The sequence below is a fragment of the Mirounga angustirostris genome, unplaced genomic scaffold, assembly GCF_029215605.1.
Source record: "Mirounga angustirostris isolate CCGP_5_RB_7025 unplaced genomic scaffold, mMirAng1.0.hap1 SCAF_4, whole genome shotgun sequence".
Classification (NCBI taxonomy): domain Eukaryota; kingdom Metazoa; phylum Chordata; class Mammalia; order Carnivora; family Phocidae; genus Mirounga; species Mirounga angustirostris.
In genome coordinates, this window is record NW_026991712.1 from 153938416 (window position 1) to 153963696 (window position 25281).

Here is a 25281-nt window from a genome sequence, read left to right on the forward strand (position 1 = left end):
TAAAGTAGGTTCATTTTATTATATGTAAATTATACCTCAATAAAGTTTATTTTAGTTTTTTTGGGGGGGGGTGGAATCTACTTTATGCTGCGTGGAAAGTCCATTCTAGCGGGTGGTCCAGGAGCAGGACGAACTCGCCCACCCGCCCCTCCCAGCCCCTGCAGGGCCAGGGGAGGATCCCTGAGTCCAACGTGTAAACACCACAGCCCACCCACCAGGTGCCCGGATGCGCAGGGGGTCACGGGCGCCCCCCGGACCCTCGGGTCAGGGCACGTCGCAGGCTCTGACCCCAGGCTGAGCCGCATGTTGGGCTGTCCCTTCAGCTCTTGTCTCCGAACACGATGTGGGGGACCCAGCGCCGCCCCGGGAGACGACCAGGCACGAGGGACCACCACGAAGCGCGGGCACCGGCTGACGGGAAGCTGTTCGGGTTATTTTAGTTTTTTAAAAATAAAATGAAAGCAGAATAAATACAGGTTCAGATCAACAAATACAGAGAATCATCACCACCAGACTCATACTACAAAAAATGCTAAGGAAAGTTCTTCAGACTAAAGGAAAATGACACCAAATAATCTACAGGAAGGCATGAAGATCACCAGAAATGATAAATATGTGGGTGTGGTAGGCAGAATAATGGCCCATCAAAGATGTCCCTGGCTTAATCTCCAGAATCTGTGAATATGATAGGTTACTTGACAAAGGTGAATTAAGGTTGCTAATCAGATGACCTGGAGATGGAGAGATCATCCTGGATTATCTGGTCCAAAGAAATCAGAAGTATCCTTAAAAATGGAAGAGGGAGGCAGAGGAATCAGTGTCCGAGAGCAGATGGCCTCTAGAAGCTGGAAAAGGAAAGGGAACAGTTTCTCCCCTAGGGGCTCCCAAAAGAATGCAACCCTGCTGGCACCTTGATTTTTTTTTTTTTTTTAAGATTTTATTTATTTATTTGACAGAGAGAGACACAGTGAGAGAGGGAACACAAGCAGGGGGAGTGGGAGAGGGAGAAGCAGACTTCCCGCTGAGCAGGGAGCCCGATGCGGGGCTTGATCCCAGGACCCTGGGATCATGACCTAAGCCGAAGGCGGACACTTAATGTCTGAGCCACCCAGGTGCCCCTATTTATTTATTTTTAAAGATTTATTTACTTATTTGAGAGAGAGAGAGTGTGTGCACATGAGTCGGGGTAAGGGCAGAGGGAGAGAGAGAATCCTTAAGCTGACTCCCCGCTGAGCACGGTGCAGATAAAAATTTATCAAGGATAGGTCGCCTGGGTGGCTCAGTTGGTTAAACGACTGCCTTCGGTTCAGGTCGTGATCCTGGAGTCCCGGGATCGAGTCCCGCATCAGGCTCCCTGCTCAGCGGGGAGTCTGCTTCTCCCTCTGACCCTCCCCCTTCTCATGTGCGCTCTCTCTCAAATAAATAAATAAAATCTTAAAAAAAAAAAAATCAGCAAGGATATACTAAACCAACGCTATCGAATACTTTGACCTAATTGACATTTGTATAACATCATACACAACAACTGCAAAGTGCATGTTCTTTTCAAGGGGGTATGGGAACATTCAGCCAGAAAGGTCATATTCTGGACCATAAAAAAAATCTCAATAAATTTTTAAAAATAGACATCATACAGAATATATTTTCTAGATTTAAATTAGAAATCAGGGTGCCTGGGTGGCTCAGTTGGTTAAGCAACTGCCTTCGGTTCAGGTCATGATCCTGGAGTCCCAGGATCGAGTCCCGCATCGGGCTCCCTGCTCGGCAGGGAGTCTGCTTCTTCCTCTGACCCTCCCCTGTCTCATGCTCTCTCTCTCTATCTCATTCTCTCTCTCAAATAAATAAAATCTTTAAAAAAAAAAAAAGAAATCAATAACAGGCTTTCTAAAAAGCCACAAATACCTGGTAAGCAATGTTTCTAATTAACTCATGGGCCAAAGAAGAAATAGCAAAGGAAATCATAAAACATTTTTTAACTGTATAATAATAATAATAATAACAATAATAATAAAATATATTAAAAATGTATGAGATGGGGGCACCTGAGTGGCTCAGTCAGTTAAGCATCGGACTCTTGATTTCTGCTACGGTAATGATCTCAGGGTTATGGGATTGAGCCTCGAGTAGGGCTCCATGCTGGGCATGAAGCCTTCTTAAGATTCTCTCTCTCCCTCTGTCCCTTCAGCTCGCTCTCTCAAAAGGAAAAAAAAAGTATGAAATGCAGGTAAATCAGTGCTTAGAGAGAAATTTATAGCTTATATTAGAAAATAGAGGGGCACCTGGGTGGCTCAGTCGTTAAGCGTCTGCCTTCGGCCCAGGTCATGATCTCAGGGTTCTGGAATCGAGCCCCGCATCGGGCTCCCTGCTCAGCGGGAGGCCTGCTTCTCCCTCTCCTACTCCCCCTGTTTGTGTTCCCTCTCTCGCTATGTCTCTCTCTGTCAAATAAATAAATAAAATCTTTAAAAAAAAAAAGAAAAGAAAATAGAGGCTTAAAAATCAATTATCTAAGTTTCCACCTAAGAAACTAGAGAAAGAGGAGCAAATTAAACCCAAATAGAATAAAGGAAATAAAGATTAAATTTCAATGACATACAAAATGAACAATAGAGAAAATTAACAAAGCCAAAAAATTGGTTGTTGTTTTTTTTTTTTAAAGATTTCATTTATTTGAGAGAGAGAGAGACATAGCGAGAGAGGGAACACAAGCAGGGGGAGTGGGAGAGGGAGAAGTAGGCTTCCCGCTGAGCAGGGAGCCCAATGCGGGGCTGTCGTTCCCAGGACCCTGAGACCATGACCTGAGCCGAAGGCAGACGCTTAACGACTGAGCCACCCAGGCGCCCCAGTAGTGTCCTAATTTTGAAGGCTAGTCATTCAAATCATAAATCATGCCACAGGTCTCAAGCTTATTACTTAACTTACTAAACTTTGGAATGTGGAATTTATGGTTTGGCAAAAAAGTTGGTTCTTTAAAAATATTAATAAAATGGGCAAACTCCTAGGAAGATTGGTCAAGAATAAAACAAAGAAGCACAAATTTTTTATATCAGGAATGAAAGAGGGGATGTGACGACAGATTTTATAGACATCAAAGGATAAAAGGAGAAGATTCTGGGAAGACGATGGTAATGGTGGCAGCATAGTTCTATGTCTATCCCCGCATAAAAATTTATGTGGTGACTGGAGAGTAAAATTAAAAAGAAAAAAACACGGACAGCATTTACAACAAAATTTGGTGCAAAGGCATCTCCACAACCCCCCAATAAAAGCAAGTGGGAACAAACCACCAACATCCACCAGACCTGCACAGGATCAGCATTGGTGCAAGAGAAAGAAGGAAACAAAGGGATGGCCTCTGACAGAATAAGAACAGAGCTCAAAAAAGCCTACAGATAGTCACCGGAACCAAGACAGGCCAATTGAGAACAGTAAATGAAACTAGGAGGGATCTGCCATCTAAAATAGCAGGAGAGTGCCGAGGGCCTGCAGTGAGAAAGTCGAAGGGACTGGGGCAGGTATGGCTCCTATGAACTGTCAAATTGACCCACCACAGCTTCCTTCTAGTACCATGCCACACACCGAGGAGAAGTTGCTTGGAGTGGAATCAAAATGTAGTAAGGTGGGGACAACACAGAAGAAGGAAAGGAAAGAGGCTAGAGGAGGGGAACAGAGCCAGGATATCCCAGAAAGCAAGCCGGACAAAGTAACAGAGGAGGGAGCTCTGTGATGTGATAAAAGTTTTTCCGAACCCCACCTCATTTTTTCAGTTCAGGAAAACTAATTTCACAGAAAATGAACAATACAAAAGTATCAAGGTCAAATCCCATATAGTTATCATAAAAGAACCATAAAAGTCACATTACTACGGATAATGGAGCACACCAGAAAGGCATGCCACAAAACAGACCACAACTCCTAACTACTATTTCACAACAAGCCAAAAGACACTAAGAACATGATACGATACATGAAAGGGCAACATAAATCAGAATCAGAAAAATTCAGACATGATGCAACAGTACTCAGGACGGATGAGAAATGAAAGAAAAAGATCATTTTAGAAGTGAAGACTAAACTAGAAAGTACACAAGAACAGTGAGCACAAAAGATGATGCCTTAGATATACAATGGAAAAGAGGAAATGTTTAAAAATTAAAAAATATGAAGAGATAAAGTTAGACATTGACAAATAATGAAAATGGGCAAAAAGAAAAAAATCGGATAGATGAGTTCCCGAAGAAGAAAACCAGAGCAAAGGACTAGAATACTAAAAACTATTCTAGAAAGTTTCCTGAAATAAAGGAAAACCTCAAAACTATGTCTTCAAAGAGCATACTGCAAAGCTGAGAATGTGGTCCCAAAATGACCTGCAAAAAGCCATTCTAATAAAATGTTTACTTTATTTTAAAGATTTTATTCTTTTTTTTTAAAGGTTTTATTTATTTCAGAGAGAGAGAATGAGAGAGAGCACATGAGAGGGGGGAGGGGCAGAGGGAGAAGCAGACTCCCCACTGAGCAGGGAGCCCGATGCGGGACTCGATCCTAGGACTCCAGGATCATGACCTGAGCCGAAGGCAGTCGCTTAACCAACTGAGCCACCCAGGCGCCCCTTAAAGATTTTATTCTTAAGTAATCTCTACACCCAATGTAGGGCTTGAACTCACAACCCTGAGATCTTGAGTCGTATGCTCCAGCGACTGAGCCAGCCAGGCACCCCTAAAATGACTGAACCTTAAAGAAAATGAAAAAATCCTGGGGCGCCTGGGTGGCTCAGTCGTTAAGCGTCTGCCTTCAGCTCAGGTTATGATCCCAGGGTCCTGGGATCGAGCCCCACATCGGGCTCCCTGCTCAGTGGGAAGCCTGCTTCTCCCTCTCCCATTCCTCCTGCTTGTGTTCCCTCTCTCGCTGTGTCTCTCTCCGTCAAATAAATAAATAAAATCTTTAAAAAAGAATGAAAAAATCCTTTGGGCATCTAAACACACACACACAGAGGAAAAATTAAATCATCATTAGGCTTTTTTTTTTTTTTAAAGATTTTATTGATTTATTTGACAGAGAGAGACACAGCGAGAGAGGGAACACAAGCAGGGGGTGTGGGAGAGGGAGAAGGAGAAGCAGGCTTCCCGCTGAACAGGGAGCCCGATGCGGGGCTCGATCCCAGGACCCTGGGATCATGACCTGAGCTGAAGGCAGACGCCCAACTGACTGAGCCACCCAGGCGCCCCCATCATTAGGCTTTAACAGTAACACTTTATGCCAGAAGAAAATGAAGTAACATTTAAGAGACCCAAGAAAGGAAAGTGTGAACCTAGCAAAACAGACTTTGTAAGTATAAAGGGCACAGACTGGGGCGCCTGGGCGGCTCAGTTGTTAAGCGTCTGCCTTTGGCTCAGGTCATGATCCCAGGGTCCTGGGATCGAGCCCCATATCGAGCCCCGCATCGGGCTCCCTGCTCCGCAGGAGGCCTGCTTCTCCCTCTCCCACTGCCCCCTGCTTGTGTTCCCTCTCTCACTGCGTCTCTCTCTGTCAAATAAATAAGTAAAATCTTACAAAAAAAACAAATGAGAAAACATCTAAAGTTCTTTAAAAATTAAAAAAAAATAATAAAGGGCACAGACTTATCAACATGTAAGATCTCAGAAAACACCATTGCCAAGTGCCCTTCCTGGGTAATCTACTAGAAAATCAGCTTCCGACAACCAAAGAGAGTAGAATGACGTAAAGACTAGAGATTAATGTTAATTATAAGATTACTTGTAGAACTAAAACATATAAGGGCTAAGAAGGAGAGATCTATTATATAATGATTATATTCCCTGACAATGATTTACTACAAAGGTTTTTAATGAAGTAGAGAATGGGAAATGCATTTGCAAAATGCTTTCTTAATGTTTTCAGTAATCATATTGGTGGTAGTATTGTTATTCTGAGAGCGCTTTGTGGATTAGATAAAAGAAATGAGTAATTATGGAGTATCCTAATTCTATTATCACCTGCATCCTTGAAAACCAGGATTCTTGGTACAGAAAAAAGGAACTAGACAAGAGATTGAGTAAAAGCTCTTTAATCTTGAATTTGAATTGAAAGTATTAATATGTACTCATGAGGTATTTTACCATATGTATGTTTGTCTGTGTGTGGGGGAGTGGTTTATACACTATACAGCTGACCTTTGAAAAATGGGTTTGAACTGTGCAGGTTCACTTACACATGGATTTTGTTTTTATAAATACAGTATACTATTATAAATGTATTTTCTCTTCCTTATGATTTTCTTAACATTTTCTTTTCTCTACCTTACTTTATTGTAAGGAAAAAATATGTAGTACATATCACTACAAAATATGTGTTAATCGACTGTTTCTGTTATCAGTAAGGCTTCTAGTCAACATTAGGCTATTAGTGGTTAAGTTTTTGCAGAGTCAAAAGTTACATGTGGATTTTCAACTGGGCAGGGGGTTAGTGCCCCTAACCTATGGCATCGTTCAAGGGTCAACTGTACTACTTTGTCTACTTTTGTCTATGCTTGACATTTTATAAAAACAAAACAACTGCAAGTGATTAAAAGACATTAAATATATTAAAAACTACAAATTCACAATAATAATTTAAAGAGAGAGCAAAACAAAACAAAATCGTCGAACATCAAGTTGCTAGGGCATCAATTTACTACTTTAACAGTGATAAATAAGGGAAGACATTTAAGCATTCATCTTGCTATTCTGGTATAAACTTTATTTTAGGGTAACGAAATAGTCCTAGAGGATGTGAAAAAGTTTTTCTCTATAGAATTAGAATAAAAGAGGGCATAACAGCATTAGAAAAGTCATCATTTTGTAATCTCTAGTGAATTAACCAATTTATAAAACAGACATTAATAGATGTTAAAACAATTTGGCAAAAAATTGACAGGAACTTTATGATGCAGAATCAGGCTATCACCACCAGAAAAATGGAAGGAACCTGGGACCTGAAATGGACAGTGGAAGAGAGGAGTCCGAGCAGGAACACCTGTACTCCCCCTGTAAGTGAAAAATAAATCTTTATTGCGTTAAATCATTGAAATATGAGGCAATTCGTTATGGAAGTTAGCTTATTGTAAAAGAATATTTATATATAGTAAGACACATAGGTACACAATCATATATATATTTAAAGACACAAACATATCCAAACACATACTAAAACATTAGAGGGTATGCCTAGGTCAGGGAGAGGAATGAGAATAGGGCTCAAGGATCAAAAGAAGAAAATAAAGCAACAGAGGGTCTCGTATCAACTGAGGATGAGAGTTTACCATGCTCTGAGGAGCATGGTTTAACTTATTAAGGAATAAAAAATAATAATTTAAAAAGGTGGCAAGGAGGGGCGCCTGGGTGGCTCAGTCGGCATCTGCCTTCAGCTCAGGTCATGATCCCGGGGTCCTGGGATGGAGCCCCGAATCACATGGGGAGCCTGCTTCTCCCTCTGCCTGCCGCTCCCCCTGCTTGTGCTCTCTCTGTCAAATAAATAAAATAAAATCTTAAAAATAAATAAAAATAAAAATAAAAAGGTGACAACGAATCTACCCTTTCCAGAGAGAGCCCAGGCTAGTTCGCTGGTAGTTATCTTCTGCCTTGAGGAGCACAGAATGGTTCTAGGGAGGAGGCAGTGTTGAAGACAGAACTTTCTGGAACTGTCCACCATGTTCACCAGGAAAAGTGTCAAGCCTGAAAATTCCCTAAGCTGAGAATTTCTCCCTTCAGTCTCAGCTCTCCCTGGTAGTGATGATGCATTCTCCAGACATGGGGCCTGGACCTGGCCACCACCTTCCCACCACCCTTCACTCCAGGCTGAGGGAGGCTAGCCAAAACATAGGGGCTCATTCTGGGCCTGGGTGCATCCATCTGCCCACCCTCCATCTCCGGTATTATCTGAATAATGGCCCTCCTCCAAAGATATTCATGTTCTAAGCCTCAAAGCCTGTGAATATTTCACCTTTTATGACAAAAGGGACTTTGAAGATAAGGTTACATTGAGGATCTTGACATGGGGAGATGATCCTAGATCATCCCAGGGGGCCCAATATAATCACAAGCATATGTAATCACAACGTAATCCTCGTAAGAGAAAGGAGAATTAGAAAGAGATCAAAGGATGGAAGCAGAGGTCAGAGAGAAGAGAAGATGCTATCGGCTGCCTTCAAGATGGAGGAAGGGGCCACGATTCAAGGAATGCGAGCAGCCTCTAGAAGCTGGAAAAGGCAAAGAAATGGATTCTCCCCTAGAGTCTCCAGGAGGAATACAGACAGGTCAACACCTTGACTTTAATTTAGCCCAGTGAAACTGATTTGGGACTTCTGACCTCCAGAACTGTGAGATACTACATTTGGGTTGTTTTAAGCCAAGGAGTTTCGGTAATTCATCACGGCAGCAGCAGGAAGCTAGTACGTTGGCCCTGCTGCTGGGCAGCATAGCCTGTTCTAGAAGAGTGACATCTGTGACACCGAGGACTGGGGAATCAGAGAAGACTTTCTGGAAGCCCAAGCAGCCAGACTAACCCAGTTTCATATTACAGTTGTTTTATTGTCTATCTGACCTTGAGCAAATGTCTAAGCAACAATACGTTGCTAATAATGCATTATTTATAGTGTTGCTAAGAATTAAATAGAATAATGTTTTAAATTACCTACTACTACCTAATTACCCACTTAAAAAAAATAATAAGTCACATCTCCTTGTGGGTTTACACACATTCATTCTTCCATTCATTCAGCAGGTGTCACAGAGCACCCAGCAGTGCCTGGCCCCTTGCACACAGTGAGCTTGTCTGCTACAAACCCTGAGCACTTCTCACCCAAGCTGCCACTGAGCCTCCAGTCCGCCCAGTGCTCAGCCTTACCATCCCATCCTAAATGCGGGCCCTTACACTTGCCCACTCCCGTGGTCTCATAGCTCCTTGATGGTCCATCATGCCGTCAGCACCACTCCTTACCCTCCTAGACATTGTTTCTGCAGCTGCCATATCTCAAACCTGCCTTTACCCGTTTGTGCCTATCAAACCGGGCTGTATGTACTCCCTTGACCTGTGGAGCTCCCCAACTCCACAGGACCCATCATTTCCTCATCTCAAAGCTCCCCACCCCCACCCCACTTCTAACCTCCTGGTCCGAAATGCTGAGCTCTCTACCTCCATCCTATCTGGGTCTCCTGGCCCTCCCTGGAAAAATTGTTGGTCCAGGATAATTTTTCTTGTATCTGCAGTCCAGATTCATGAACCCTTTACCCAATCCAGGTCCAAGGTTCTCTTCCCTCAGAGCCTACAGCTCTTTCTCCAAACACTGAGCTGCCTCTCTAGGGTGGGATTAAGAACCCAAATCTTAAATGAGAAAAACTGCTCTCTGTCCTTTGGGCTTGAGTGGTGTTGACTGGGTGGGACAGGGGAACAGACAGGCTGGCCAAGTGATGGCACTGTAGATCTGGGTTCTCTAACCCGGGCATTGCCGTGCATCTACAATGGGTGACACTGGGCAAATCTCTGCCCTCTCTAGGCCTGTCTCTCTAGCCTGTCTGTGCACTGACGGGCTGGTCTGTAAGGCTGTGCTTGAGCTTGGAGGTTCTATGCAGCTATTCCTGGCAATGGTGCATAATGGCCACAAGAGGGCGCGCAACCCCTTCAGCTCAGAAGTTTGTAGCCTAATCAAACAAGGAAGCTTCAAAAAGGCATACAAGGCTTCTAAGTGAAAAAGGTAGTTTACCCAAAAGCACACTACAAAATGGCAACAGAGTAGGGACCGGAAAAGGGTATTTGTATTCCCAGCCAGAGGGGAAATCAGGACCCCCAAGACCAGGAGAGGTGGTATGGAGAGGGCTGGTAGGTAGCAAAGGAGAAGAGGCTAGGAATATACTTTAGAGATTTCTATCACTTTGAGGAGACGGGAGAAGAGAGGGTCTTTAGGGGAGAGCCACAGGCTGAATGTATTGCCCCAAAAGGACTGGAGTGGTGCTTGCAGAACAAAACCTGAGGAATTTAGGGGAAGTGGAGGTGAACTTGGCTTCCTTCCCTTCCCCAGCATAGAATGAAAAGTAAAGAATGCAGGAGTTATTCTAGGATTTGGGGAAGACCACTTCTTCATGCAAGATGGCACAGCAACTAGGCAAGGATCACCCGACATCCTTTTCTCTCCTTTTTGCCTTCCAATAATTAGTTTCAGGCCCCAGGAAAAATAAGGACCAAAATCTGGACAGTTAGCTGGGGTTCAAAGGGTTAATCTCCAAGCATTCATTCTCTGACATCGTTATAGCCCCCGCCTCTGTCCCGTCCCCTCCTTGGGCCCCAGGTTGGCAGCTTCTGTGTATTCTTTCTTTGCTGTAAATCACTAGGGCCCTAGGCCCCAGGCCCAGAGCTGGTCTCCTACTCTCTCCTCAGGTCCCAGGAGTCTAGGGCTTGCTCTAAGGGAGGAAAGAAAGCAGGCTTCCTCTGGATCTCTCCCCCTCCCAGGATGTGGGCCCTAGGACCAAAGAGCCTCTGTCTTTCCCTGCCACACCCCCTCCCCCGCAACCACCACCCATTGTAACCCAGACAAGGGGATTTGTTGTATCTCACCCTCTGGCACACATCCTTGTGACCAAATGGAGGAAAGTCCGGGGCAGGATGGGGGAAGGGAAATCACAGGATCCAAGAAGACACCTCCCCGCCTTTGGAAATTACGATACACCTCCAGCGCTCGGAGACTTCAAGCTTCTCCTCCCTCTGATTTCCATCAGCAATGGGGACAGAAGGGGGGTGGATGGAGGACTCACCGGCATATAAAAGGCCTGTGGAAGTGGAAACCGAGAAGGTGTGGAGACACAAAGGTTGGACCTCCTGGCAGACAGATTTGGGGCCAGAATACAAGAACGGCGGCAACCCCGGGACAGGGAAAGACAGGGGACCCAACCGGGCAGGCCGGACAAACTTTGGAGAGCCGTGGGTAGAGGCCCCCGCGTTTCCCTTCCTAAAAGCACAGATGTAGGAGTGCTTGCATCAGACAGGGATGCGGGCACAGAGGAAGTGAGACCCTCTAGAATAAAATGAGCGCACCCCGTTTAAAAAGTAAGAATCTTTCTGAAAAGCAGCACAGACCTCTGACAGTGAGACGCTTTCCTACCAGAAGGGGGGAAGGGTGCGGTCCTGCTTGCAAGAAGTAACGGTGTGGAGAATAAACGGTACGGGCTCGCCTAGCAGCAAGGGCTCAGCCCCCTCGGTACGGACCACCACCCCTGAGAGACTGGTACAGAGGAAAGGCTCATGCATCCTGGCAGGAAGTGACATCACTACCAGACAGGAAGGGATGGTCCTACCAGGCCCAAAGGCTTCTGGGAGGACCAGTCCCTGGGAGGTTGGCCCTGAATGTCCGGGTGCCTCCCCAGTTCTCCACCTTGGCCAAGGGGGCGGCCAAGACCCTAGATGTTGGGTGAGGTCATTACTCCATCTCTTCATCAGCGATCTCTTAGGCTTCCGAAATCCCTCAGATCCTTACCTAGTTGCAGAGGAAAAGGGAAAGGCCCTATCGTACCATAAGCCACAGGTCAAGCCTCTAGAGTCAATGTATCTATGGAAATAGCTCTAGGGTCCCCATAATTGAGGGATAAAGGCAGAGCCTCCTCGGGGACCAAAGGATGATGAGGCCAGGTTTCCATGGTAACTGCTTCCAATGCCGCCTCTTCCTGGGCCCAGAATGAGGGAGAATAAATTTCAGGGAGACCAGGGCCTAGCGATGAGAGAGCCATCGGAATACAAAAGGGTGGGAAAGTTACTATAAGAAGGTCACGTCATCCTGGCACTGCCAGTACCAGTGGGCCTCAGAGCCCAGTTTGGCACTTTCGTCCCCCAGTGGCTCAGGCGGTCCGCCTTGGACCTCCCCGGGGGGCTTCCATACAGCCCTCAAGCTCCCTAGCCTGCTGGCTGTCAGGCCCACCTCCGTCCCGGCCCTGTCCACACTGGGTGTGCCCTCTGCCCAGGCCACCTCAGGACGGGCAGCCCCAGGGGGGCCCTGTTCATCCAGCTCGCTGGGGGCCACCGTGTCTAGGAAGCTGCCAATGGAGGGGCTGTCCAGCCGGTCAGCGGAGCTGGCGTCTGGCAGGCTGTCCCAGCTGCCTCTCCTCGAGTGGCCTGGGCTCCCGCCCGTCAGGCTACACTGGCTGCTGGTGAGGCTGCCGCAGTGGCTGGTCAGCGTCCCCCTCTCCTCCAACAGCCAGCGCACAGCCTCGAGGCCCTCATTCAAGGTCAACAGCTGCTGCAGGATCTTCACATCGATGGCTCGCAGGTAAGCCTGGGGGAGTGGGAGAAGGAATCAGTCTGGGGTTCTGAGCCAGGGGTTTCCCAAATGTTTCCAGAGGCCCCGCTTTGTAGTCCAACCAACCATGCTCCAATTTCAAGAGCTGGGAATAGAAGCATGGTTGGTTTAGAGAGTGGGCGTTAGAAGCAGACAGATCACTGTTTAAAATCTCAGTTCGGGGGCGTGCCTGGCTGGCTCAGTCGCTGGAACATGCGACTCTCGATTTCGGGGTTGTAAGTTCGAGCCCCATGCTGGGTGTAGAAATTACTTAAAAATAAAATCTTAAAAAAAAAATCTCAGTTCTACCACTGATGAGTAGATGACTGTGAACAACTTTCTGTTTTCTTTCTTTTTTTTTTTAAAGATTCTACTTATTTATTTGACAGAGAGAGAGCTGAAGAGCACAGGCAGGGGGAGCAGCAGAGGGAGAAGCAGGCTTCCCGCTGAGTAGGGAGCCCATCGTGGGGCTCGATCCCAGGACCCTGGGATCATGACCTGAGCCGAAGGCAGATGCTCAACCGACTGAGCCACCCAGGCACCCTGTGGACAACTTTCTTATATTCTTTGAGCCTTGGTTTCCTTGTTTGTAAAACTGGGCTACATCACTCATCTCACAGGATGGCTGTGAGAATTTTGAGATGCTATTTATTAAGTACTCAACACAGTGCTTGACGCAGAGTAGGGTCTCAGTAAATTTTTTTTTTAAAGATTTTATTTATTTATTTGACAGAGAGAGACACAGCGAGAGAGGGAACACAAGCAGGGGGAGTGGGAGAGGGAGAAGCAGGCTTCCTGCGAGCAGCGAGCCCGATGTGGGGGCTCGATCCCAGGACCCCGAGATCATGACCTGAGCAGAAGGCAGACGCTTAACGACTGAGCCACCCAGGCGCCCCTCAGTAAATGTTTAGTATTGAAATCTGATCCTACTGAGCTTTGAACTTCCATAGATAGAGTATTAACTATTGAAACAGTCCAGATTCAAAGAACAGCCTGATAGGGAGCCTGGTGTTAATTAGGAAGTAGGGCCAAAGAGAGGCAAGAGCTGGGGAAAGAAAGAGGAAGCTAACCTGGTTCCCCAGTCCCTTCAGGGTGTTGGTAGCCGTTGTTCAAAGGGTCAGAATCCTGCTGGCTGGGGATTCGGGGCTTCTCTTCACCACACACCTCTCTCCCTGTCTGTACTGGGAGTAAGTCTGATTTACCGGGGAATCTCTAGGGTCCCTCCCAGCTCAGATGCCCTAAGTTATCTTCCCCAAACACAAGTCTGAATCTGTCCCTCCCCTGCTCAAAAGCCTTTCTGGGGTTTGCACTGCTCTTGGAAAAGAAAATCTGAACCCTTCAGCGCTGGCATTCCAAAGCTCTCAGGATGCAGCCCCTGCACGTCTCTCCAGCTTCACCTCTAGTTTACTGCCCCGGGGAGCCCCTGGTCTTGTCACACATGACCTTCTGATTTTGTTTTATTTGCTTTTCCTTGTAATCAAAGTAATGGATGCACATGGATTAAAGAGGCAAACAGTTCTGTGAGATTTATCATGAAAGTAATAGGCCCCCATCCAAATCCTAAATCTCACTCCCCTGAGACAACTATTAATCAATTTTTTAGCTGTTTATTTTGGTACTTCTTTCGAATCTCCAAATAACATGCTACTTATTGACTTTTAAGTTTTAGGTATTTTCTATTGACTTCCCACATGATAGAAGGTTAAGGATTTAACTCTCATCCTACTACCCACTCCTCTGCCATACAGACACCTTTCCCATCTCCCGGTATTCCCAACATATGCAATAAAATGAGCTGTTTGGTGATTACCTTATAAGGATTTGGAAATGCTATTCACAGCTGAGTTGTACAGTTCACTATGGTTACTCTTCATTTCTTACTTCATGTTTTCCTTAGAATAATAATAATAATAATAATTTTTAATGATCTTTTAAGATTTTATTTATTTGTCAGAGAGAGAGAGCACAAGCAGGGGGAGTAGCAGATAGAGGGAGAAGCAGACTCCTCGCTGAGCAAGGACCCTGATGTGGGGCTCGATCCCAGGACCCTGGGATCATGACCTGAGCCGAAGGCAGACGCTTAACCAACTGAGCCACCCAGGAGTCCCAATAATAACAATAATAATTATTATTCCTTAGAATTATGCCTTAGAATAATAATAGTAAATGATATATACCACACCTTATTCCATTATTGTTATATTATTATTACCACTACATTACTAGTCCTTCTCTTTTGCTTCGTTTGCTACATAGTGATCAGTAAGTCATCCCCAAACCCTCTCCCAATTGTCTGAATTTTCATCTCAAGGCATTTAAACATATCACATATTCTATCTATTCCATGTTCTTAGAGGCAGCTCTTCAGAAGCCTTCTGATCTGCCCCAATCTGAACCAGCTGCACAACTGTCCTCCACGGATCCCCCTGCACTAGCAACCTAGGGATTCCTCTGCCTCTTTTCCTGAGTTGGATCCCTTGTTTCCTGGGTCCATGTCATCTTCTTTCTTGATTCCCTCCTTCACCGTGTATGTGGTGTATTGCCTCCAGTTCCTCCAGTGGCTTCTTGAGGAAGTCTATATAGAAGGTACATTTGTTGAAGATTCACATGTTTCAAATGCTGTTCTTCTCCCCTCACACTGTTGACAGTTTGTTGGGTATAGAATTCTAGGTTAAAAATAATTTTTCTGGGCGCCTGGGTGGCTCAGTTAGTTGGGCGACTGCCTTCGGCTCAGGTCATGATCCTGGAGTCCCGGGATCGAGTCCCGCATCGGGCTCCCTGCTCGGCGGGGAGTCTGCTTCTCCCTCTGACTCTCCCCCTCTCTCATGTGCTCTCTCTCTGTCATTCTCTCTCAAATAAATAAATAAAATCTTTTAAAAAAGTGAAAAAAATCAAAAATTAAAAAAAATAATTTTTCTTCAGGATTTAAGGCATTGCTCCATTGTCTTTTTTTTTTTTAAGATTTTATTTATTTATTTGAGAGAGAGAGAATGAGAGAGCACATGAGAGGGAGGAGGGTCAGAGGGAGAAGCAGACTCCCCGCCGAGCAGGGAGCCCGATGCGGGACTCGATCCAGGGACTCCAGGATCATGACCTGAGCCGAAGGCAGTTGCTTAACCAACTGAGCCACCCAGGCACCCTGTTCTGTTGTCTTTTAATTTTCAGTGTTACACTTGAAAAGTCTGATGCCATTCTGATTCCTGGTCATTCATATGTGACGGTCTTCCTATTCTTTGTGGAAGTTTTCAGGATCTTCTCTTTGGTCCCAGTGTTCTAAATTATCCCAATAATCTGCCATGGTGTGTCTATTTTCATCCATTGAATTGGCCACTTGTTGGGCCCTTCTATTTTTAAAAAATTTTATTTATTTATTTCGGGGGGGGAGAGGAGCACAGCGAGAGGGAGAGGGGAAGCAGACTCCCTGCTGAGTGCAGACCCTGACACAGGACTGGGGTGGGGGGGAGCGAGAACATGACCTGAGCTGAAACCAAGAGCTGGACGCTCAACCGACTGAACCACCCAGGAACCCCTTCTTGGGCCCTTTTATTTATTTATTATTTTAAGATTTTATTTATTTGAGAGAGGGGGGAGAGAGAGAGAGAGCACAAGCAGGGGGAGCAGCAGGCAGAGGGAGAAGCAGACTCCCCACTGAGCAGGGAGCCCGAAGTGGGACTCGATCCCAGGACCCTGAGATTATGACCTGAGCCAAAGGCAGACACTTAACTGACTGAGCCACCCAGGCACCCTGTGTTGAGCCCTTTTAAACTGGAGACTCGTGTCCTTCAGTTCTGGGAGATTGTCTTTATTTCTTTGATGATTATTTCTCCTCCACTACTTTTTTGTTTTTTCCTGGAAATCCTATTATTTGAATAGAGGGTGTCCTGGATGGATCCTTTTCTTTTTCTCTCTTCCATCTTTTTCTCTATTTGTTCTAGTTTCTGAAATATTTCAACATTATCAATGTTTCTACTGAGTTTTTTCATATTTTCCTATCATGTTTTTATTTCTAAGAGTTGTTCCAGTTCTCTGAATGTTTTCCTTTTTTTTTTAAGATTTTTTATTTATTCATTTGAGACAGAGAGACAGAGACAGAGAGAGCATGAGAAGGGGGAGAGGCAGAGGGAGAGGGAGAAGCAGACTTCCTGCTGAGCAGGGAGCCCCACGCGGGGTTCAATCCCAGGATCTGGAGATCACGACCTGAGCTGAAGGCAGACACTCAACCATCTGAGCCACCTGGGCACCCCAATATTTTCCTTTCTAAAAAATTTTTTTTATGATTTACTTACTTACTTGAAAGAGAGTGAGTGAGTTGGGGGGGGGGTGCAGAGGGAGAGAGAGAATCCCCAGCCGACTCCACACGAGGCTCAATCCCACAACCCTGAGATCTAACCTGAGCCGAAATCAAGAGTCGGTCGCTTAATGGACTGAGCCACCAAGGCGCCCCTGAATGTTTTCCTTTTTATAGGTTCCTGCTGTGGCTGCAATAATACCTCTTCTCTTTTTAAGGACATAATTTTTTTTTTAAGATTTTATTTATTTATTTGACAGAGAGAGAGACAGCGAGAGAGGGAACACAAGCAGGGGGAGTGGGAGAGGGAGAAGCAGGCCTCCCGCCTGCAGAGAGCCTGATACGGGGCTCGATCCCAGGACCCTGGGATCATGACCTGAGCCGAAGGCAGATGCTTAACGACTGAGCCACCCAGACGCCTCTATAATTAATGTTTTATATAAGTTCTCATCTCCTGGTATTATGTCCATTTCATTCAAGGTGTTTTTTCTGTTTATTTATGCCTGTATAGTCAGAGGGTCTCATCAGATGTCTTACAGCCTCTAGCAGCAGCTCAGACCTCAGAATGGTCTCTAAAAAGCTGATTGCAAACTTTATGTACATACGTGAGGCCTGCCAACTCTAAGCCTCACTAGTAACCATCTGGCTGGGTTACTTGGGTTAGCCCTGAAGTCAGTATCTCTTGCAGTATTTTTCTCTTGGGTTCACCACATTCACCATATTCTACCCATCTCAAGAATATAACATAAAGCTGCCAAGTAAGGGGAAAGGCTGTAAGGGTATTTAAGAACACTTGATACATTTTTATTTAATCTCTCTTTTTTTAAAGATTTATCTATTATTTGAGAGAGAGAGAGATGGAGTGGTGTATGCAAGAGAGCGGGGTTGGGGGGATAAGGGTGGGGGTGCAGGGAGAGGCAGAGGGAGAGGGAGAGAATCTCAAGCAGACTCCTCACTGAGCACGGAGCCCCACGTGGGGCTCAATCTCACCATCCTGAGATCATGGACTGAGCTGAAATCAAGAGTTGGATGCTTAACCAATTGAGCCACCCAGGTGCCCCTACTAATCCCTCTTGCCCTCAACTTTACTTGTTGTCTCTCAATCTGGAGACCTTCAGTGCTAGTTTTTTTTAAAATATATATTAATTGATAAATATTTATTACATTATTCAGGACAGGGGCGCCTGGGTGGCTCAGTTGGTTAGCGTCTGCCTTTGGCTCAGGTCATGATCCACAGTCTTGGGATAGAGCCCCACATCAGGCTCCCTGCTCAGCGGGGAGCCTGCTTCTCCCTCTCCTCCCCACTCATGCTCTCTGTCGCTATTTCTGTCTCCCTCTCAAATAAATAAATAAAATCTTTAAAAAAATTACTCAGGACATAATTGTCTTACATCTAGAATGATAAACCAGAATATGACTACGTATTCGTACCTTGAGAAAAATACAGGCACTGGAATTAAACGGACCTGGATTCAAATTCCACTTATGCCATTAACAAACCATGAGGAAATTGGAATTTTTTTCCCCTTTAAGCCTTCATTCCTTCATTGTAAAATGGGGATACTATCTCATTAAAAGGTTTATTTTTAAAAATGGAAGGAACATATTCACATGCACAGGATGCTGCCTGACAAGTTTCAGCTCAGGAATGGCAGCTATTTGGCTTCATATACTACCATAGTCAGCTCACTCACCACGGCATAAGCACAGAACAAAATTTTGTAACTGAAATTATTTGGGATTTTGGAATAATATCACAACTCTAATTCAATTAAACAAATGATTATTTGGCACCTGGCTTGTCTAGTAATTACAAAGATCATGGAGAAACTGTCCCTGCTTGACAGAAACTTGCAGTTTCAATAAGGAGATATGGACACAAATAACTGAAATACCACAGACTATACAGATTCTTAATGACATACAATAAAAGAGATGATCTTCAGTGATTTCATACTGGGGACAAATAAATGGGGAAACCAACGGTCCTAGTCCATAACCAAACTAAAGGTATTAATCAAAACTTCTCATACTAAAAATGCTTCTCCTGCGGTATTGTCTCCTTCCTTCCTTTCTTCCCTCCTTTCTTCCCCTCCCCCTTCCTCCCTTCCCTCTGAACTATTCTTTTCCAGAACTTACTCCAATCTTCTGTTAGGATAAAGAAGTGGCTGGCACCTGGTTGCCCAGTTAGGGAGGGGATCTTAGAGTACAATTCTTTTTTTTTTTTTTTTTAAAGATTTTATTTATTTATTTGAGAGAGAGAGAATGAGAGAGCACATGACAGAGGGGAGGGTCAGAGGGAGAAGCAGACTCCCTGCCGAGCAGGAAGCCCGATGCGGGACTCCATCCAGGGACTCCAGGATCATGACCTGAGCCGAAGGCAGTCGCTTAACCAACTGAGCCACCCAGGCGCCCTAGAGTACAATTCTTAAACAGACATTCACAAACCCTTTTGTTTTCAGCTTCACTTGTGCCCCCAGTTCCAGAAATACCTCATGCTTCCAACTCCTGAGACCTTTGAGAGTTTCTGTAGTGCAAAATGTGTTGCTTTTTCAGCTTTCCTTGCTGCTGGCTTGGAATTCAGCTTTTTTCAGGTCTTCTAAGTTACCACTCTTACTTCTGCTTTTCAGCTTCCAAAATTTTGTTCCTGTCATCTTCTCTCCTGTTTTTGTTGTCATAATGGTTTCATGGCCTTTAAAATAATCCTTCTACTGGCTTTTTAGTGAAGTTTCAGAAGGAAATAGAGGTAAATGCATGCGTTCAGTCTGCCATCTTGAATTGGAATTCTCGCTGACTTTATTCATCCTTCAAGCCCCAGCCTCAAATGCCATTCCTCTTCTAGGAAGTCTTCCCTGCTCTTCCTTAAGATAGAATTAATCCAGGGGGCACCTGGGTGGCTCAGTCATTAAGCGTCTGCCTTTGGCTCATGTCATGATCCCAGGGTCCTGGGATCGAGCCCCGCGTCGGGCCCCGCATCGGCCCCGCATCCGGCTCCCTACTGGGCGGGAAGCCTGCTTCTCCCTCTCCCACTCCCCCTGCTTGTGTTCCCTCTCTCGCTGTCTCTCTCTCTCTGTGTCAAATAAATAAATAAAATCTTAAAAAAAAAAAGATAGAATTAATCTATTCAGTTATGAAACAATATTTAGGGAGTGTTTCTTATAGGTATCACATTGTGTTAAAGGAAGAAAAGACACCATTTCTTAACCTCAGAGAGTTCACAGTTTATGGGTAAGATAAGACGATGACACAGGCACTTAAGATCCAGGGTGGCAAATGCTACGGGAAACAAGTGCTATCCAGAGGACCATAACCCAACCAAGGCAGGTAAGAAAATGTTTCCTGTGATAAGGCACATGAGCTGAGACACAAAGGTTAATGGGGGGGGTTGGCGCCCGGGTGGCTCAGTCGGTTAAGCGTCTGCCTTCGGCTCAGGTCATGATCCCAGGATCCTGGGTTCGAGCCCCGCATCGGGCTGCCTGCTCGGCGGGAGGCCTGCTTCTCCCTCTCCCTCTCCTACTCCCCCCTGCTTGTGTTCCCTCTCTCGCTGTCTCTCTCTCTGTCAAATAAATTAAATTAAATTTAAATTTAAATTTAAAAAAAGCTTAAAAAAACAAAAACAAAGGTTAAGTAGGACTTAGCCTGAGTAAGCGGTGGAGAGAGGCATTCCAACCAGAGGACACAGCATGTATCCCCTCCAATTCAAAGTGGCCTTTCCATGGGTGCCTGGCTGGCTCAGTCGGTAGAGCGTGTGACTCTTGATCTAGAGATTGTAGTTTCGAGCCCCACTTTGGGTGTAGAGATTACTTGAAAATAAAATCTTAATTTTTATAAAGATTTTATTTATATGAGAGAGAGCGAGAGAGCACAAGCAGGGGGAGTGGCAGGCAGAGGGAGATGGAGAAGCAGGCTCCCCAGTGAGCAGGGAGCCTGAAGCAGGGCTCAATCCCCAGACCCTGAGATTGTGACCAGAGCTGAAGGCAGGCACTTAACCGACTGAGCCACCCAGGAGCCCCAAAAATAAAATCTTAAAAATAAAAAAGTAGGGCGCCTGGGTGGCTCAGATGGTTAAGCGTCTGCCTTCGGCTCAGGTCATGATCTCAGGGTCCTGGGATCGAGTCCCGCATCGGGCTCCCTGCTCCTTGGGAGCCTGCTTCTCCCTCTGCCTTTCTCTCTCGCTCTGTCTCTCATGAATAAAAAAATAAAAAAAATAAAAAATAAAAAATAAAATAAAATAAAAAAGTAGTCTTTCCAGAGTACAAATCTGACCATGTGACTCCTTAATGAAGACTCTTCCAGGAAGCCCATCCTGGGTTCTAGTAACACTTATCATCCTGTACCAGAGTTATTAGTCTGTCTCCCTCCTTCCTGTGAACTCAGTCTGTGAGCTCCCTGACAGCAGGTCCTGCACAGTTCGTTGATGGTGCTTAGCCTCAGATTGGATGGGTCAGAGTCAGCTTTGTGATCTCTTGCCTTTAGTATTCTTGGCCCCTCTGGTGGTCTCCAGGATTCAGGGGGTTGAGTTTTACCGTGTTGATGGGAAATGAATCTGAGAACTAGATTCTATAGTCCTGTGACAGTGGGATTCCCTGACTGTGACAGCAACACTCCCCAGAATAGAAAAAAGCAAGGCTTTCTTGCCAGAAAAAGAAACACTCATTCCATACCATCTCTTTGGAAACAGAAAGGGGATAAATCCTCAGGACAGATGCAGCCTCAAAGGCTACTCCAACCCACTTCTCTTCCCAGGGGGATTCAGGTCCCCTACTACCCCTCTTAACACATAAACAGCAGACTCTCTGCCCAGCCCCAGGGTCACAAGTATGGCTTCCTCGTTGCTCAATCCACATCAGGCCCCGGGGTAAAGCCCGGAGATCCCAGGCCCAGCTCCCTGGCCATGGATTGAGATTCTCACACTATTGTTACTAGGACTATATGATCCCACAAGTCCCTGTCCCCTCATCCTCCAAGAGGCAGAAAAACTGAGGCCAACAGAAAGTCAGGGCTCTGCTCAAGATCTCAAAATGACTCAGGAGCTGAGTCAGGACTTGAACCCATGACTTCCCCTCCTTGCCTAAAGCTTTTTTTTCAAACTGCTCTGTGGGGGTGGGTTGTCGCAGCAACAGTTCCTTGGGTAGGAGGATTAAGTAGGGGAGGTTGCCATTGTTTCCCTTCCCACAAATCCCAGAGTGTGGCTGCTTCACTCAACCGGTGAGAGGGGGAGGGAAGCAAGAGGAAAGGAGCCTAGAGGCAGGAATAACCTTGGCCTTAAGAGCAGGCCTGCCCCCTCCCTGCAGGAGTGCTTAGAGAGCTTGGACCAGTTCTGCCACCAGTGAGTGGCTCCGAGGGAAACCGTCTGCCCAGCCCCCAACCCCCCCCCCCCCCCCAGTGGGCAGGGCTGAGTACACAAAGACATCTTGGCCAAGGAAGGAGAAAGGAATGGGGTAGGGAGCCTTTCCCTGTTCTGGCCCCCAGCAGGCTCCCTCCTTTGTACCTTTAATGGGCAGCCTAGGGTCCCGGGCCAGGCTAGGTCAAGAACGTAGAGACCTAATCAGAAGTTAAAGGTACCCCCTTAAAGTTTACAAACAGCTAATCTCCATCAAAGGCAAAAGAGTGAGAGCCAGAGAAGAGGCATGACTTCTCCACTGGCTCCCTGTGTAAGCACAGGTGAGCCCCTTAACACCTGCAAGCATGCTTCATCTATGGGACTGGGGAAAGATGACTGCTTTTCTCACTTCAATGACATAAAATGTCTTTAAAGTGTCTGGCACAAAGCAGATCTCAATGGTGAAAATGTAAAGTGCAGGCAGATCATCTGAGTTCAAAACCTGGCTCTGCTTTTTACTTTTTGTACGACCTTGGGCAGTTACTTAACCTCTTTGTACCTGTTTCTTTATCTATAAAATATCATTTGCCTAATAAGGTTGCTGTGAAGATTAAGCGAATATTTGGTAAAGTGCTCAGCATGATGCCTGGCACCACTCTGTACAATGAAGCAAAGTCAAGCCCCTCCCTTAGGTGGGCAGTCACAGCCCTCTCTGAAGAATTTGGCATTCACCTCCAACCTTCAGGCCAAGTACACACATGGCATTTAAATCCTTCCCCCACGGAGCCTTCCCTGATTCCTCTGCCCAGAAAGCTCTCCTCCCAGCCTAAGAGCCCCCATGCCCTCCTTCTCTGCTCTCTCACAGCCCAGCTAGGCAGATGGTGGGCTCCAGAAAGACCTATTAGCTGACACACTCACTGTGGCCTCCTGGTTCTGAGCCAGAGAGAATTCTTCAGTTCCCCAGAACTGGCTGCAAAGTAGTGGCAGGTGTAAATTACCCCCTTCACTGGAACCAGGGCCTTGGGGAGCCTGGGCAGCCCCAAATGCCCTTCTGGCTCTGGATCTAGACCAGCAGCAACAGGGGAGGGAGAGGGTGCCTATTTCCTTCTTTTCTCCCCAAGAAGGTACAGATGAGATGCAAAAATCCAGTACACCTGGGGGGCTCAGAGGTGATGGTGCTGCTACTCTGCCCAGGTTCTAGGAACTTCCAAGTACTTTAAGTGGGGGTTGGGTGGGGGGAGGTTGGGGAAAGGGAGGATGTTTCTAGTAGCCCTAGTCCAGGCGGTTTTCACCCAGATCTCTTCTGTGCTGAATCCTGTCATGAACACCCAGGCCTCAGACGAGCAAACGCTGCACCCAGTTTGCAGTAGAAGAAACTGGTTGCCCTATAATGGCGGCCAGGGGATAGATGGCCCAAGGTGGGGGGTAGGGTGGGGGCAGATTTGTGCTGTGCTAGATTCTCAGTGCTTCCCAGCCTCACCTCTCCCCTCCCAAATATTTGGCAGGAAAAACTTCCAAGAGCCAGTGCCTCCCACCTCAAGTCTTCAGGACCCACTCACCCTTGGAGGGGCAATTAATGGACCCCAGGGTTTAAGAATTGATCTGGGGGGGGGGGATCCTGAGGACTTAGGTAGTTTTAATTCGCTCCTCTCCACTCCAACTCTGGGGGCATAAATCTGTCCCTTCCAACCCTAGCTGGGGACTCCGTCCTCCTGGCCCATGGAGCCCACACTCACCAGCTCCATCCTCAGCGCCATGATCTTGTCCCCCAGGCCGTGGACGTGGCCGGTGCTAGGCGCCCCCGGGAGCAGCAGGGCGCCGGACGTTCCCGGCTCCCATTCGCCCCGCAGCCCGCGGAGCAGCCCTTCAGGGGTCTTCCTGCCCACCTTGCCCTCCACATCTCGCAGGTCAGGCGTCTGGGACTCCGCAGTCCACTCCATGCGGGCCTACGGCTGAAGAGGACTGGGCGACCGGACGGCGGGGTCTCGTTCCCGGGGTTCTCCTTTCCGCGCTGCGGTGCGGAGCCGAACCGGTGGGTCCCCGCCGGCGTCGCGCGGGGGCGGGCGGAGGGCGCCGTAACACTCAGAAAAGCCGCGCAGAGCGGGGCTGGGCGATTTGTACTTGGATTTGTACTTGAAAGAGCACTAGGAGAGTTCAGTGCCTTCTCCCCACTCTGCCAACTGAATCCAGCCAGTCACACAGCAGGCGCCCAATAAGTGTTTGCTGAAAAAAGCTAAGCATCCTCCGTTAGGGATATGGGCGTTTAAGGAACAGTGGTGACAGAAGCTGCAGAAGGTTTTGAAAGGCTTCCTGGAGTAGAAGGGCTGGGTCTACAGCAATGGTTAGAATTTAGCTAGCTACTGACACACACAAGTTCAGTGTAGCCACTGAATTTATTTTTTATTTTTTAAAGTTTATTTATTCATTCATTTTAAAGTAATCTCTACACCCAACATGGAGTTCAAACTCAGACCCGGAGATCAAGAGTTACATGTTCTTCTGACTGAGCCAGCCCACTGCCCTGTCACTGAGTTTAAAGAAGTAGAAAATAACGTTCTTCTGGCCAATGAGAAGCAACCAGTATTGAAGATGAAAAGGTCCACATGGGCCGGATCATGCTTGATCCTGTAGACTGATGTTTCTTAAGCTTGACTGTCTGTGGTTATGAATTTTCTGCAAATCTTGTTAAAACGCAGATGGTGATTCTGTAGATCCGGGAAGGAGTCTGAGGTTCTTTTCTAATAAGCTCCCAGGTGATGGCCATGCTGCTGGGCCAGGGACCACACTTTGAGTAACAAGGTCATAGAAGATGGTTCCATGGTGCTTGGATTATACTTTATAGGCAATGAGGAGCCATGAAAAACTTTTTTTGTTTTGGCTTGATTTGGGTATTTAATCCAAGTAATTCCAGTGCGTGGTCACAGAAGGATTTACAATGTAAAGATAGTTAACCAGCTCTATCCTTTTCCACCTCTAGCCCCACTCCCCGGAGGCAACGACATTTTACTATTTTTTTCTGGTGTTTATACATATAACCCCACATACACTGGGGCACCTGGGTGGCCCAGTCGTTAAGCGTCTGCCTTTGGCTCGGGTCATGATCCCAGGGTCCTGGGATCGAGCCCCACATCGGTCTCCCAGTCTCCCTGCTCGGCAGGAAGCCCGATTCTCCCTCTCCCGCTCCCTGGCTTGTGTTCCCTCTCTTGCTGTGTTTCTCTTTGTCAAATAAATAAGATCTTAAAAAAAAAAAAAAACCCCACATACACTTATACAGCACTACTATTTATTAATTTTAAATATTGTCTACTGACTTCCTGCTATGATAAATATGATTTATCTCACACTCTGTACTTGCCCTCTTCCATTGACCTATATATT

General features: G+C 46.3%; 1 protein-coding gene across 6 annotated transcripts; it reads right to left on the reverse strand.

Moving 5' to 3' along the window:
- Positions 1-24014, reverse strand: LURAP1 (leucine rich adaptor protein 1). 6 transcript variants are annotated; one of them, XM_064589211.1, is made up of 4 exons: positions 23640-24014; positions 11126-12289; positions 10582-10793; positions 1-422 (listed from the first exon to the last, which is right to left on the reverse strand). In XM_064589211.1, exons 1-2 carry the CDS (start codon positions 23841-23843, stop codon positions 11774-11776), a joined length of 720 nt encoding a protein of 239 aa, XP_064445281.1. In that variant the 5' UTR covers positions 23844-24014; the 3' UTR covers positions 1-422; positions 10582-10793; positions 11126-11773. The 6 variants fall into 6 exon arrangements, with proteins under 6 accessions (XP_064445281.1, XP_064445280.1, XP_064445282.1 ...); XM_064589210.1 differs by having other exon boundaries at positions 11101-12289; XM_064589212.1 differs by having other exon boundaries at positions 11936-12289; positions 23640-24013.
- Positions 24015-25281: the final 1267 nt, after the last annotated feature.